The following is a 13001-nucleotide window of genomic DNA, read 5'->3' on the forward strand; positions in this document are numbered from 1 at the left end:
CTTACCCCTGTGCCTCATCTCATTCAGGAGGAATGGAAGGTATGTAGAAGAGCAAATAAGGCAGAGGAGGTGTAACTCTGTCTTCTCCATTTGTTTATTTGGACCCCATGATGTATTCAGTATTTTCTTTTGAGGCCCAAATAGCTTTCCTATCATGTCTTTCCTCACACACCCAAGTCCCCTCTGTCTTTTCCTTCCTGCATGGTCATTAGGAGACGTTATGCTCCTATATGGTGTGCACTGGGCAGTTTTCATGGACTGTTATGTGTGTGTGGGGTGGGTAGATGGGAGGAGGTTGTTATAGCATCTAGGAATCCTACCACCTAGAAAAATGTCATTATCTGAACATCAGGTTAGTAGGATGCCTAGAATGAGTCATCATTAAGTTCAGCTGTTTCAGGATAGGGGCTATGTTTATTAAATGATTTCCCAGCAATAAATACACTGTCAGTCATGCAGCATGTGCTCAGTAACATCTGTGCTTATTCAAAAGAATAATCTTTCCACTAGTCCCAGACGACATTGGGAATGGTTCTTCTAGAGCCTTTTTATACCTTCCTGTATAGGGCAAGCCCTGAAGGGATTCATCAGCTATAGTTAAGTCAGTAACAACCAACATTTAGGGAGTCACTAAAAAATTATGTGTTCTGAGTTGAAACCTGCCTGTCAATTTCTGTACCAACACTGCCCCACATTCATCCAGACAAACAGGTCCTTGTGCTCCTGGAGTAATTTTATGAATAACTGTCAATAAAGAAACTCATACATGGTCATGCCCTATTTATGCTATGTCCTGTGGGCCTAGGTAAGGGGTAAGGATTTATGCAGTGTAGTCCTAGCCCTGAGGAAAGTATAATGAATCTGTGTCATGATAATATCTTTTTGTTCTAGAAGCCCCACCTACCTGTTTCTGGATAAATACTGGGGTCCTCTCTTAGTCCTGGGCAAATCTTTGCTTGTTTTTGTCCTTTATTTCAAGAGGTCCAGGATATGATCTTTACACATTCTTAGTGCTACTATAGCCTTCTCTTTGTCTCGTTATTTTTCTGACACTAGCCAGGCTCTGGAGGGAAATTCAGCCTCCCTATTTCTCAAATATTTTTCTGATAATGAAATCTGATAATGAAGGTTTTATTATCAATCTCTGAAAGAACCTCATTAATTCTTAGGTTAATTAATGTCAGGAGAAGCTGAGAAAGGTTTTGATTTCACAGTCTTTGGAGTTTAGATTTCTAGTTTATAATTCTGAATTTCTTTTCTTGAATGGATAGATGACCTTATGTCTTTCTGCTATTTTTGCAGATAGATACCACTACTTATCTACCTCCTCAAACTGCCTTTATCTTCCTCTTGTAGGTTGCTTCTCATGTTTTTGAGCCTAAAGGAGCTTTTCAGAGTATAACAGCATTTGTGAAAAAATCAGAATTGTTTGAATGTCCTCATTAGACTTAAATGTCTTTCAATACTAGGCAACTCCCCCTCTCAATGTTTACTATCTCAGTGAGTGCCATACTCATACAGATGTAACCTCAGAGCATTTCCTCACACAAAAGTTAGAGTCTTTGTGGTTTATTCTGATTCTCATCTATGTCTAATAAGTAGGCCATCTCAGGAAGAAGAGACGCATCAGTGCTGGTGACCTGCATTCATACTTCTGAATTTACGGTTAAGTAAAAACAGGTAAAGAGACTTTTTATTTTGGATTGCGGCATCCAAGTAAATGGAAATAATGGAGATGAAGGACATCTTTAGCCTGTGGGGACACTGGAATTTGGCCAGTTACATAGATGCAGCAGCTCATCAGGAATTAACTGTTGGAGGAACATGAGTGAAAAAAAGGAGACATAAAGGAAGAGTCTGAGCATTCAATTATGTCAAATTATTTCAAAAAGGAAAAGAGGCAAGAAAGATAACCAGTGAATGGCAAATGTGGAATGAGAAAATAATATTTATAAGGAGATTATGAGGGAATGAGGAGACCATGTTGAAGAATAAAAAAGCTTCTCTTTCCAAAAAAGGAACAGATATTAAAGGCTTAAAATACAGCTTTTCAAATGTTACTGTGCACATGTCACCTGGGGATTGTGTTGAAATGCACATTTTGACTCAGCAAGGCAGAAATGGAGTCTAAGGCTGCATGTCTAACATGTCCCCAAGCTTGTTACATGAAGCTGGTCTGTGGGCCACACTTCTGGTAGCCAGGATCTAAAAAAGGGATAACTGTTGGTGGGCAAAGCAGTTGGAAATGATGATGATGTTTGTTGAATTCCCCAAAACACCAAAATTCAGTTTCTACAAGGAATCAAGAAAAGTGTTTCAAATGAAAATGTCTTTATCATGATTGTGAAATATAAAATCAAAGTCAAAATGTATTCAAAGAAATCAGCAAAAGAAGGCTATTAACCCTTTTTACTTATTTATCTTTTTGTTTTTATCACTTGCGATAAATATTTTTTAGTAGACACACAGTAGTTGGGTCTAATGCTTTAAGAAAAATCAACTTTTTTTTTTTTTTATTTGAGAAGCTTTAATTATTTTCCTCTAATTAGAAAAAGACCACTATCTTTCATCACTAGTACAGCTTGCAAATCTCTACTCTTCTTCTGCAGGTAGTTTCAGATTCACATCATACCAATGACTTATCCCCAAGTATGAAGATTGTGATCGAGGCTGTGGTGATATCTTTGCACTGAAAAAGCTGGATTCCTAGGTTCATCATTTCCAGAAAGCTGCTCTCTACTTGTTGAACCATTATGTGGTCCAATGTGAGTGCTGCCCCCTTTCTGCTGACCGGCTTCCCAGGTCTGGAGGCAGCTCATCATTGGATCTCCATCCCCTTCTTTGCAGTCTACATCTCTGTACTTCTTGGCAATGGCACTCTTCTCTATCTCATCAAGGATAACCACACTCTCCATGAACCCATGTATTATTTCCTGGCCATGCTTGCAGGCACAGATCTCATGGTGACCCTGACCACGATGCCTACTGTAATGGGTGTCTTATGGTTGAATCACAGGGAAATAAACCATGGGGCCTGCTTCATGCAGGCATACTTCATCCACTCCCTTTCCATTGTAGAATCAGGTATTTTGCTTGCCATGGCCTATGACCGTTTCATTGCCATCCGCAATCCCTTGAGATATACTTCCATTCTCACCAATGCTCGAGTGGCAACCTTAGGGGTGGGGGCATTTATGAGGGGTTTTATATCTATCATGCCTGTAATCTTGGGTCTTTTTTCATTTCCGTATTGCCACTCTCATATTCTCTCCCATGCTTTCTGCCTTCACCAAGAAGTCATGAAACTGGCTTGCGCAGATATAACTTTCAATAGACTTTACCCTGTAGTTCTGGTTTCTTTAACTGTTTTTCTAGACTCTTTGATCATCCTTTTCTCCTATATCTTAATTCTTCAAACTGTCATGGGTATCACCTCTGGTGAAGAGAGAGCCAAGGCCCTCAATACGTGCATCTCCCATATCGGTTGTGTCCTCATCTTCTATGTCACTGTGATTGGTCTGTCCTTCATCCACCGGTTTGGGAGGAATGTGCCACAGGTGATCCACATTATCATGAGCTATGTCTACTTCCTCTTCCCTCCTTTAATGAATCCTATCATCTATAGCATCAAGACCAAACAAATTCAATATGGCTTCTTCCGTCTTTTATCTCAGTGCAAATTTGGAAATTAAACTGATACATGTTATTGCCCATGGAAAATGGTGGGAATATGAGATTTCTCTGAATAAATTTCAAAATGTATCAAAACTTCCTGTCTTAGCCTCTGCTTCTCCAAATGATTCAATACCATTTATGAATCCTTAAAGAAGACATTCCTTGAGTTCCTAGAGTTTCCAAGTTCAGTTCATAGGTTGATTTGATTCTTTCCATCCTGTGTTCTCTCTAAATGCTGATATATCTGGAAGATGAAATGCAGTCTGATGCAGTTTTCATATATTCAGTTTATTTTTTTATTGCTACATTGCTCAAACTATTTTTACTTTGCTATAACCATTTGTGTGTCTCATTTTTGACTTGTTGGATATATCTCTTGCTCATTTTCCTGTCAACATATTCATATTTGAGGATCTCATTATATATGAACTTTAGTGTGTCATTTATTTTGCAAAAATTCCCAGTTTTTATTGGTCTTTTTAATACAGAATTATAAAATATATAAATAATTTCATTTATTATATACTTTACCTATTGATTTATCAGGGCCATACTGATAAAGGCCTCCACAATTTCAGGTTTATTTATATACTTCCCTTTTTTGCATGCATTAATTTTACAAATCTTATGTTATAATAGGTTATTGTTTGAAAGAAGATAAGGAATTTAAATCAGTCTCATTATGTCTATTTTTATGGTAGTAGCAATTATTTGGCTGAATTTTAAGGCACTACTAGGAGTTAGGCAATATGCTAGGCAAAAATGATGATATAGTAAGCAAACAGACATAAATCAGTCCCTCATGGAGACTGCAATTCACTGGGAATCAAAAATCAAATAAATCCAAATTTTAAATAAGTTCTATTATTAGTGATTAAGTGGAAAGAACAAATTGCTTTGAGATTGGTTCTCTAATGAGCCATATACAGACTGAGGTAAGCAAAAGTTTCTCTGAGGAAGTGTTCCTTCAGCTGAGATATGAGGATGGATTAGAAAATAACTAGTAAAATAGAGCTAAGAATATTCTAAGCAGAAAGTAGTATGCCTGGAGGTCTCATGTGGGATTGATGGAGGAACCTTCCAGGAAAAGTGGTGACATGAAGAGGGTTCTTGCTCTAAGGAGAGGCTGGAGAGAGGATTCCAGATCACACCACATCCTGTTGGCTGTGGGAAGGATTTGAGTATCTCTCCAAAGAGCCATGGGGAGAGATTGAACAGTTTTTAAAAAAGGAAATGACATGATTTCATTGATGTTTACAAATTATAATTTCACTTTCTGTATATAAAATATATATGAGTGAGGCAAGAGAAGAACAATAAAACTACTAAGAAATTTTGGGGTAGTTTCATAAAGAGATACTAGAAGCTAAAATTAAGAAAGCAAAGATGAATGTAGTGAATAGATGTAAGACATATTTAGGATCTAAAATTAACAAGAATTGCAAGTAGTTTACAAAGCTATATGAAAGAAAATTTGGGGAGGAACAAAAATAATTTCAAATTTCTGGATTATGTTCTTTTAAGAACAGTAGTGCAATAAACCAAAATGTGATTATTGATCTTGGATCTTATCTACCAATCAAAAGATTAAAGTATATTTTGAAAAATATTCTGGAAATTTATGATAGCTAAAAGTCCAAAGGATAAAGTTGTGACATTAAAGTGGCCAAAGGAAATATTCTATACTGTAACATTGAACTATCAAGGAAACACATTAATATATTCATTAGTCATAAACTGAAATAATTTCAATAAGTTCATAGAACATACTGGTGAAAGGAACCTGTAATGGTTAGCTTTATGTATCAACTTGGCTTTATTATCCCTAGTAATTAAATTGTGCACTAATCTAGGTGTTGTGATGCTATAAAGGCATTTTATAGATGTGTTTAAATCTATAATAGTTGACATTAAGTAAAGGCGATTAACTGTGACAATCTGGATATACATCACTCAATCAGTTGAAAGCTCTTAAAAGTAGAACTGAGGTTTCCCTGAGGAAGAAGAAATTCTGGAAATTCTGCAGCATCTGCTTCTGATTGAGAGTTTCCAGGCTGCAGGCCTACCCTATAGATTTCCATCTTGGCAGCCCCTACGAAGAGAACCCATAAGCCCTGCAGCTTATGTCTGACAGGAGTTGAACCATGTTGGAACAGCACCATGAGCATGCTTGTTGGGCACACAGTGGGATGAGTCTCACTGACAAGGTGTAAGAGGGCTCCTCACTGTAGGAAAAACAGGATTGTTTCCAAGATGAATGAAATAGACTATTGGTATAGAGTATTCAGATATACACAAAACATTTTTCAAGGCATTTTTTTAAGGCTATCTTCTCTTGTTTTAATCAGGTGTTTTTAATTGTTTTGGTAAGAGGGAAAGAAATGAACTGACCAATTTACATGTGTAATCAAGTCAGTTTAGGGAAGGGAAAAAAAACAGTGTATGTAAAAAGAATCTGAAGAGTGAGGGGAAAATATATTTAAAAGAAAAAAAATAAAGCAATATGACATAAGTTTAATGTAGCAATTATAATAGTCTTCAAATTTTCCTTTTAAAGTAATCTCTTTCAAATTGGCTTTAAAAGGATAATGAACATTTAAAATTATGAGATGCCTTAAAGAGAGACAGCAAAAGTGATATACAATCTATATGAAAAATAAGAATGTTGGTTTACCAAAAGAAACCATGAAGAGAATGAAGAGGAAAGCTTCAGAGTCTATCTGGATTTTCAAAACACATATATCTAACAAAAAATTTCATTTCCAGAATGTAATAAATAACTGCTACAAGTAAATTTTAAAAAAGACAGCTTGAACAAATACTTCATACAAAAGGAATTCAAATGCCTAATTCAACTTCATTAGTCATCAAGAAAACACAAGTTCAAATCACAATACAATACCATTACACATCAACCAGAATGGCTGAAATGGAAAAAAAAAAAAAAAAGAATGAAAAAAGAAAAAAAAAGCTACCAATACCATGTGTCAGTGATGAGGTACAGCAAATGAAACTCTCATTCACTATTGAGGGAGTACAAATTGGTACAACACTTAAAAAAAAAAGAAAAAAAACCTGTTTCGCAATACCTGCTAATGCTGAACATATGCATACCCCAAAATCCAAAAATCCAGTCCTTGGTATAGACACTACAGAAATACGTGTTTATGTTCATCAAAAGACATGTACTAGAAAGTTCATGTCAGTATTATTTGCAATTTCCCAAAACTCCAAATTACTCAAATACCTACCAACAGACATGTAAGGAAATTATAGTATATTTGTAAAGTGACTATTATACAATGAGGATGAATGAACTATATATAAATGTAGCAAAAACATGGGTAAATCTAACAAACATGATGTTGAGCAAAACAATAAATACCAAACTCTTGTGTGATTCCATTTATACAAAATACAAAAACAGGCCAAACTGATCTATCCTGTTACAATTCAGGAAGGCATTATTCTAAGTGAGGATAGTAACTAAGTGGCTCTAAGGGGCGCTATTTCAGGATTTGAATACTGGACACATGTTAGTTCAGTTTGTGAAAAGTCACAGAACTCTGCAGTTATGCAATATGTACTTTTCTGTATGTATATTATATTCTAAAAATTAAAAAAATGCAAAGACAGGTAAAGTAATACAAAGCTGAAGCAAAAATAGTCACACATGCATACAAATCAGGAAAGGGAAAGATTAAATAAGATTAAATTAGAAAAGGCAATTCAATATTTATAAAACATAAAGACCTAACAGATGTGAACTTTATTTCTTTACAATATTATAAAATATTATATTATAAAATATATATAACAAATATTATATTATAAATTATATATAACAAAACCTCTGAGAAATGAAAAAAATGGAAACATAATTCTACTTACCAATCAGTTCTGATTGTCATATCTCTTTATAATATATAAAACAATATTCTATTAGAGTGTATACCTTTTGTACAAGCCTTCCTAGATAAGCCTTTTTAAAAGGCTAAAAGTTTTATCATTATCTTTCTCTTTGATACAGTATTTTCACTTGCACCAAATTAGCCTTAGTCAATAAAGAAAACATGTTAAAAAATGTGGCACATTATTACAGGCATCTCTTATTTCATTGTACTTGGCTTTATTGGGCTTTGTGGATACTGATTTTTTTTTTTTACAAATTGAAAGTTTGTGGCAACTCTGCATCAAGCAAGTCTATTAGTTCCAATTTTCCAACAGCATGTGTTCACGTCATGTCTCCATGTCAGTTTGATAATTCTTGAAATATTTCAAAAATTTCATTATTATTATATCTGTTATGGTGACCTGTAATCAGTGATCTTTGGCATTACTATTGCAATTATTTGGGGTGCCATGAACTGTGCCCATGTAACATGGTGAACTTAATCAGCAGTTGTGAGTGTTCTGACTGCTTCACTGACCAACCGTTCCTATCTCTTTCCCTCTCCTTGGGCCTCTCTGTTCCTTGAGACAGAACAATATTGAAATTAGTACAATTAATAACCCTATAACGTACTGCAAAAAGACAGCTAAGCCTACTTATGATTGTGCCTAAGGGTCTCCCCCAGAGAAACTCTTTGTTGCTCAGATGTGGCTTCTTTCTCTAAGTCAGCTCTGTAAATAAACTCACTACGCCCCCTCCACACACACACACACACACACACACACACACACACACACACACACACACACACACACAGGGGACCTGACTCCCAGGGGTGTAAATCTCTGGCAACACAGGAAATGACTCCCAGGGATGAGCCTGGACCCAGCATCATGGGATTGAGAAAATCTTCTTGACCAAAAGAGGGAAGTGAAATGAAACAAAGTTTCAGTGACTGAGAGATTTCAAATAGAGTCAAAAGGTCATTCTGGAGGTTATTTTTATGCATTATATAGACATCCTTTTTCAGTTTTTACTTTATTGGAATAGCTAGAAGGAAATACCTGAAACTGTTGAACTGTAGTCCAGTAGCCTTGATTCTTGAAGACGATTGTATAACAATGTAGCTTACAAGGGGTGACAATGTGATTATGAAAACCTCATGGCTCGCACTCCCTTTATCCAGTATATGGACAGATGAGTAGAAAAATGGGGACAAAAATTAAATAAATATTTATATGTAATATTGATATGGAAAAAAATTAAATGGATAATGGGGGGGCAATGGAGGGATGGGATATTTTGGGTATTCTTTTCTGCTTTATTTTTATCCTTATTTTTATTTTTTATTTTTTTTGGAATAATGAAAATGTTCAAAAATTGATTGTGATGATGAATGCACATCTATATAATGGTCCTGTAAACAACTGATTGTACACTGTGAATGTATGGTATATGAATATATGTCAATAAAACAGAATAAATTCTTTTAAATAATCCTACAACAGCCTTTAAGTGTTCAATTGAAACAAAGAGTCACAAGTCATTCACTTTAAATCGACAGCTAGAAATGATTAAGCTTAGTGAGAAAGGCATCTTGAAAGCTGAGATAGGCTGAAGCTAGGCCTCTTGCACAAAACAGTTAGCCAAGTTGTGAATGCAAAGGAAAACTTCCTGAAGGAAATTGAAAGTGCTAATCCAGGGAATAGCTGAATGAGAAGAAAGTGAAACAGCCTTATTACTGATTAGTCAGCAGCCATAACATCAAGGCAAGTCCCTCTACCAATAAAAAGATTAAGACTTGCTGAAGGCCCAGATGATGGCCAGCATTTTTTAGAAATAAAGTACTTCTTAATTAAGGCATGTACCTTGTTTTCTTTTAGACATAATGCTATTACACACTTAAGAGACTACAGTATAATATAAACATCACTTTTATATATTGTGAAAAAACAAAAAATTTGTGTGACTGGTTTAATTGTGATATTCACTTTATTGTGGTTGTGTGGAACCAAACCAGCAGTATCTCTGAGGTGTGCCTGTACTTAATTTTTTCCTTCAAGTGAACTTGTGGAATGAACCATCCTAGTCCATGTATAAGAACAAAATGAACAAATCATCTGTAAGAGCTAATGGACTTTGCACTGGTGTGTATATATATGTGTGTGTGCACATATAAAAAATGATAAATCTTTCAGTCTTTTAAACTATAAATAATTACTTGTCTCAAAATTTCCTTCTTTTTAACAATCCCAACAATTTTAATGGAGTGGAAAGTGTGTACTGAATTATTTTTATATCAGTGTGTCCAGATTTTCTTTTAAATAATTTCCTGGCCTGAGTTAAGGGACCCTGAGCACAAAATTTGCATCTAATGCTTTTCTAATAAAGTCTTAATTCATTCAAAAGCTAGGAATTTGATAAAAACTTTAGTAAATTTGTGATGCCTTCACTTCAATATGCCCAGATCCTACCAAAATATGTCTCTCGACCTATCTCCACTATAGACATTCTCGTGCTCATGCTGACCCCTTGAAGAAGGAAACTAGGCATGTTTCCTGGAAGAAGGATGGCTATATTCCGTATGACTCAGGTAAACTTTTCACATGACTTGAGGACTGGGAGTGGAGTATCATAATTATGTAGAGAAAAGAAACTATAATCATTCCAGAACTAAAAATACAAGATGTAAACATTTTATACACATCTCCAGGGAGAAAGATCAGAACTGGGAATTTCTATGCACCAAATAGTTGTTCCTTCTTCCTCTGTACAAAGTTCTATAATGAGAATACTGAAAATTGTGGTGAGAAAATGGGTTCAAATATATGAAATGCTTGAGAAATAGGGGTTGGAGAAAGTTTTCTGCATGTACTAAAACTTTTTAGACTTATTTAATTATGAAACTAGTATCTTTCCTGACAAATTTTATAAGGATAACAATGGGCCCATAGTACACTGCTCAAACCTTGGATGCTGAATATAATCCAAAATCCTAAAATCTTTTTAACCCCCAAAGTCTTCCTCTGTCCCCTCATAATGTGCATAGGGGTCTCTAATGCTAGTAAGTATCTTAACAGAAAAGCCCACACCAGATCATTCCCATCTTGATTTGCCGACTGTGGTGCAGGAAAACTGGCTATTCAAGTTATCTTTGAAGAACAGAAGCTGTGAGAAATCTGGGACTCATGTAGTGATCACAAATTACTATGATATTTTTCCTCTGTCCTGTGTCTAATGTTTAGGGGTGGGCTGCCTCTTTTACTATATTAGATTAGGTGGAAAGGGCCTGTCAAGTTAAACCTCTATTAGTTCCCTCATGCTAAGTGAAAAGGCTCCAAACTGCATGGCATTGACCTTGAAGTTAAAATTTACTATATCACCTACAGCTTATATGTGAGAGAAAAGGGAGATGCAAACTATGGCAGACCAGCATCATTGGCATGCTTGTTAGGCAGGCAGTGGGCTGAGAACATGACAATATTTTGACTCTCCTTAAAGAAGTACAAGAGGGTTTCTCACTGTAGGATAAAAGGGATTGTTTCCAAGATCAAGGAAATAGACTATAGGGAAGTGGATTTATGGGTGAAGTTGTACCAAACTTTAGCTTGGAGCTTGAGCATTCTCTTCTAGGTGCTATTATTGGTGGCAAAGAAGAACTTTTTCAAAATAACTCCAACGAAAAAATTTCTTAAGATTGTGTTCAGGTGACACAAATTCTTACTCAGCAGGAGCCCAAAGTCGTTGTGCTCTAAATCATCAACTAGCAAACTGAATCCAACCTTATAACTAAAAAGATTACACATTCATCACCAAATGGGATTTATACCAGGAACGTAAGTGTGATACAACATATGAAAATCAATAAATGTAACACACCACATAAATAAAAAGAAGAAAAATGACATGATCATCTCAATAGATGCATAAAAGGCATTTGACAAACTCCAGCATCTTTTCTTGATAAAAACATTCCCCCTAACATCAGGAATAAGTAGAAAATGCCTGCTTTCACCACTGCTACTCAATATTGTTCTGCAGGGGGAGGGAGGGAGCTATTGTTAAAAGGGCATGTGTCTGTTTGGGATGATGAAAATAGATTACGGAAATAAATAGTTGTGAAGGTTACACAACATTGTCAATGTACTTAATATCACATATTATATACTTAAAATAATTAAAATGATTTTTATGACTATTTTATCACAATACAAAAAAGAAGAAAATGAGAGAATAATTTTCCTTTTAGAGAGACTGCAAAAAAATGTGCTGTCAAATAGTGGAATGGATGATCTCATGGACTAGTGATTTTCCAATCAATTAAAACAAATGAATGTCTTATGAACAATCAACAGGGTGAAATTGTTAGGTGGTGGCTCAAGGATTTGATAGAGATGGATTGGAAGACCCCGTCAAGATCCTTATTCCAAAAAATACTATAGTTCTGTGAGAATCTATAATAAACGAACAGCTTGAAAAGGGGGGAATAAAATACTGTTCCCCAACTTTAGGAAGAAAAAGTAACTGTGTTTCCCATTCTATAACCCGTGGAATACCTGGAAGCTGTGTAGGTACAACATGCCTCATCAACTGTTGGAGGCACTCATCTCCGGGCCATAGAGACCCACTTCAGTGGTCCAGATCTTTCCCAGGTGGGGGAGGAAAAGGAGATGAATTGTTATTCCCAAATAGCCTATATGGAAATGAGCTAAAATGACTCCATTGGGAGTTGTTTTTCTTTAACAAATATACCTTTACTCAGGACTCTGAGTGGATACTGAAGAAACAACAGCAAACCAATCCTCACATCATGTTCAAGAAACACAAAGAGCAAGCCGTAGCTCAGGTAAGGAAGGCAAGGGATTCAAATGCAGCAAGGATGTTTTAAGAGCAACTCATCCACCTGGTTTACTCATTCAGGTCTTGGGTAAATGCTGAGAAACAAGGGTCTTTTTATGTTTTTATGAAATGAAGAGTACAGAAGAGGGGATACAATGTGAAAAAGCAGACTTTGACAGGAGATCCACCACTCATCTTTGATAGATGCTGGTTGAGAAAATGAGCATGGGCCTTAGATCAGGTAAACCTCAGTTTGAATTCCTATATGCTACATATTAGCTGCATAACCTAGGTCAAATGACTTAATCTTGCTAAGGCTCAGTTTCCTCATTGAAGCATGTAAATAGCATATTGTACATTTTCTTACACTCCTATCTTAAATTTCTTATCATTTATTCACTCTTCATCTTACAACTATTAGACATATACTTCTACAAATCTGGTGAAATTGTCAAGATCAACTAGTTGATAAAAAAGTAGATGTTTTCCATTTGTATCTTACTTGGACATTTTATGATATATTTCACTATTAAACTATAGCACTACTTATTTCTAGAACATTTCTTTTCCACTGTTTTTTGTAATTGCAGATGCC

The 13001-nt window shown here is 35.5% G+C and overlaps 1 protein-coding gene across 1 annotated transcript; it reads left to right on the top strand.

Moving 5' to 3' along the window:
* Window positions 1–2753: 2753 nt before the first annotated feature.
* On the top strand, window positions 2754–3692 carry LOC119537583 (olfactory receptor 51B2-like). Its single transcript, XM_037840103.1, has one exon. The coding sequence runs from the start codon at window positions 2754–2756 to the stop codon at window positions 3690–3692; it is 939 nt and encodes a 312-aa protein (XP_037696031.1).
* The last annotated feature ends 9309 nt before the right edge of the window (window positions 3693–13001 follow it).

This window comes from Choloepus didactylus, chromosome 6 (assembly GCF_015220235.1).
Source record: "Choloepus didactylus isolate mChoDid1 chromosome 6, mChoDid1.pri, whole genome shotgun sequence".
In the NCBI taxonomy this organism is placed as follows: Eukaryota; Metazoa; Chordata; class Mammalia; order Pilosa; family Megalonychidae; genus Choloepus; species Choloepus didactylus.

Excerpts from the sequence above, each read along its gene's own strand:
- LOC119537583 (XM_037840103.1), top strand. The coding sequence starts at position 2,754 with ATGTGGTCCAATGTGAGTGCTGCCCCCTTTCTGCTGACCGGCTTCCCA.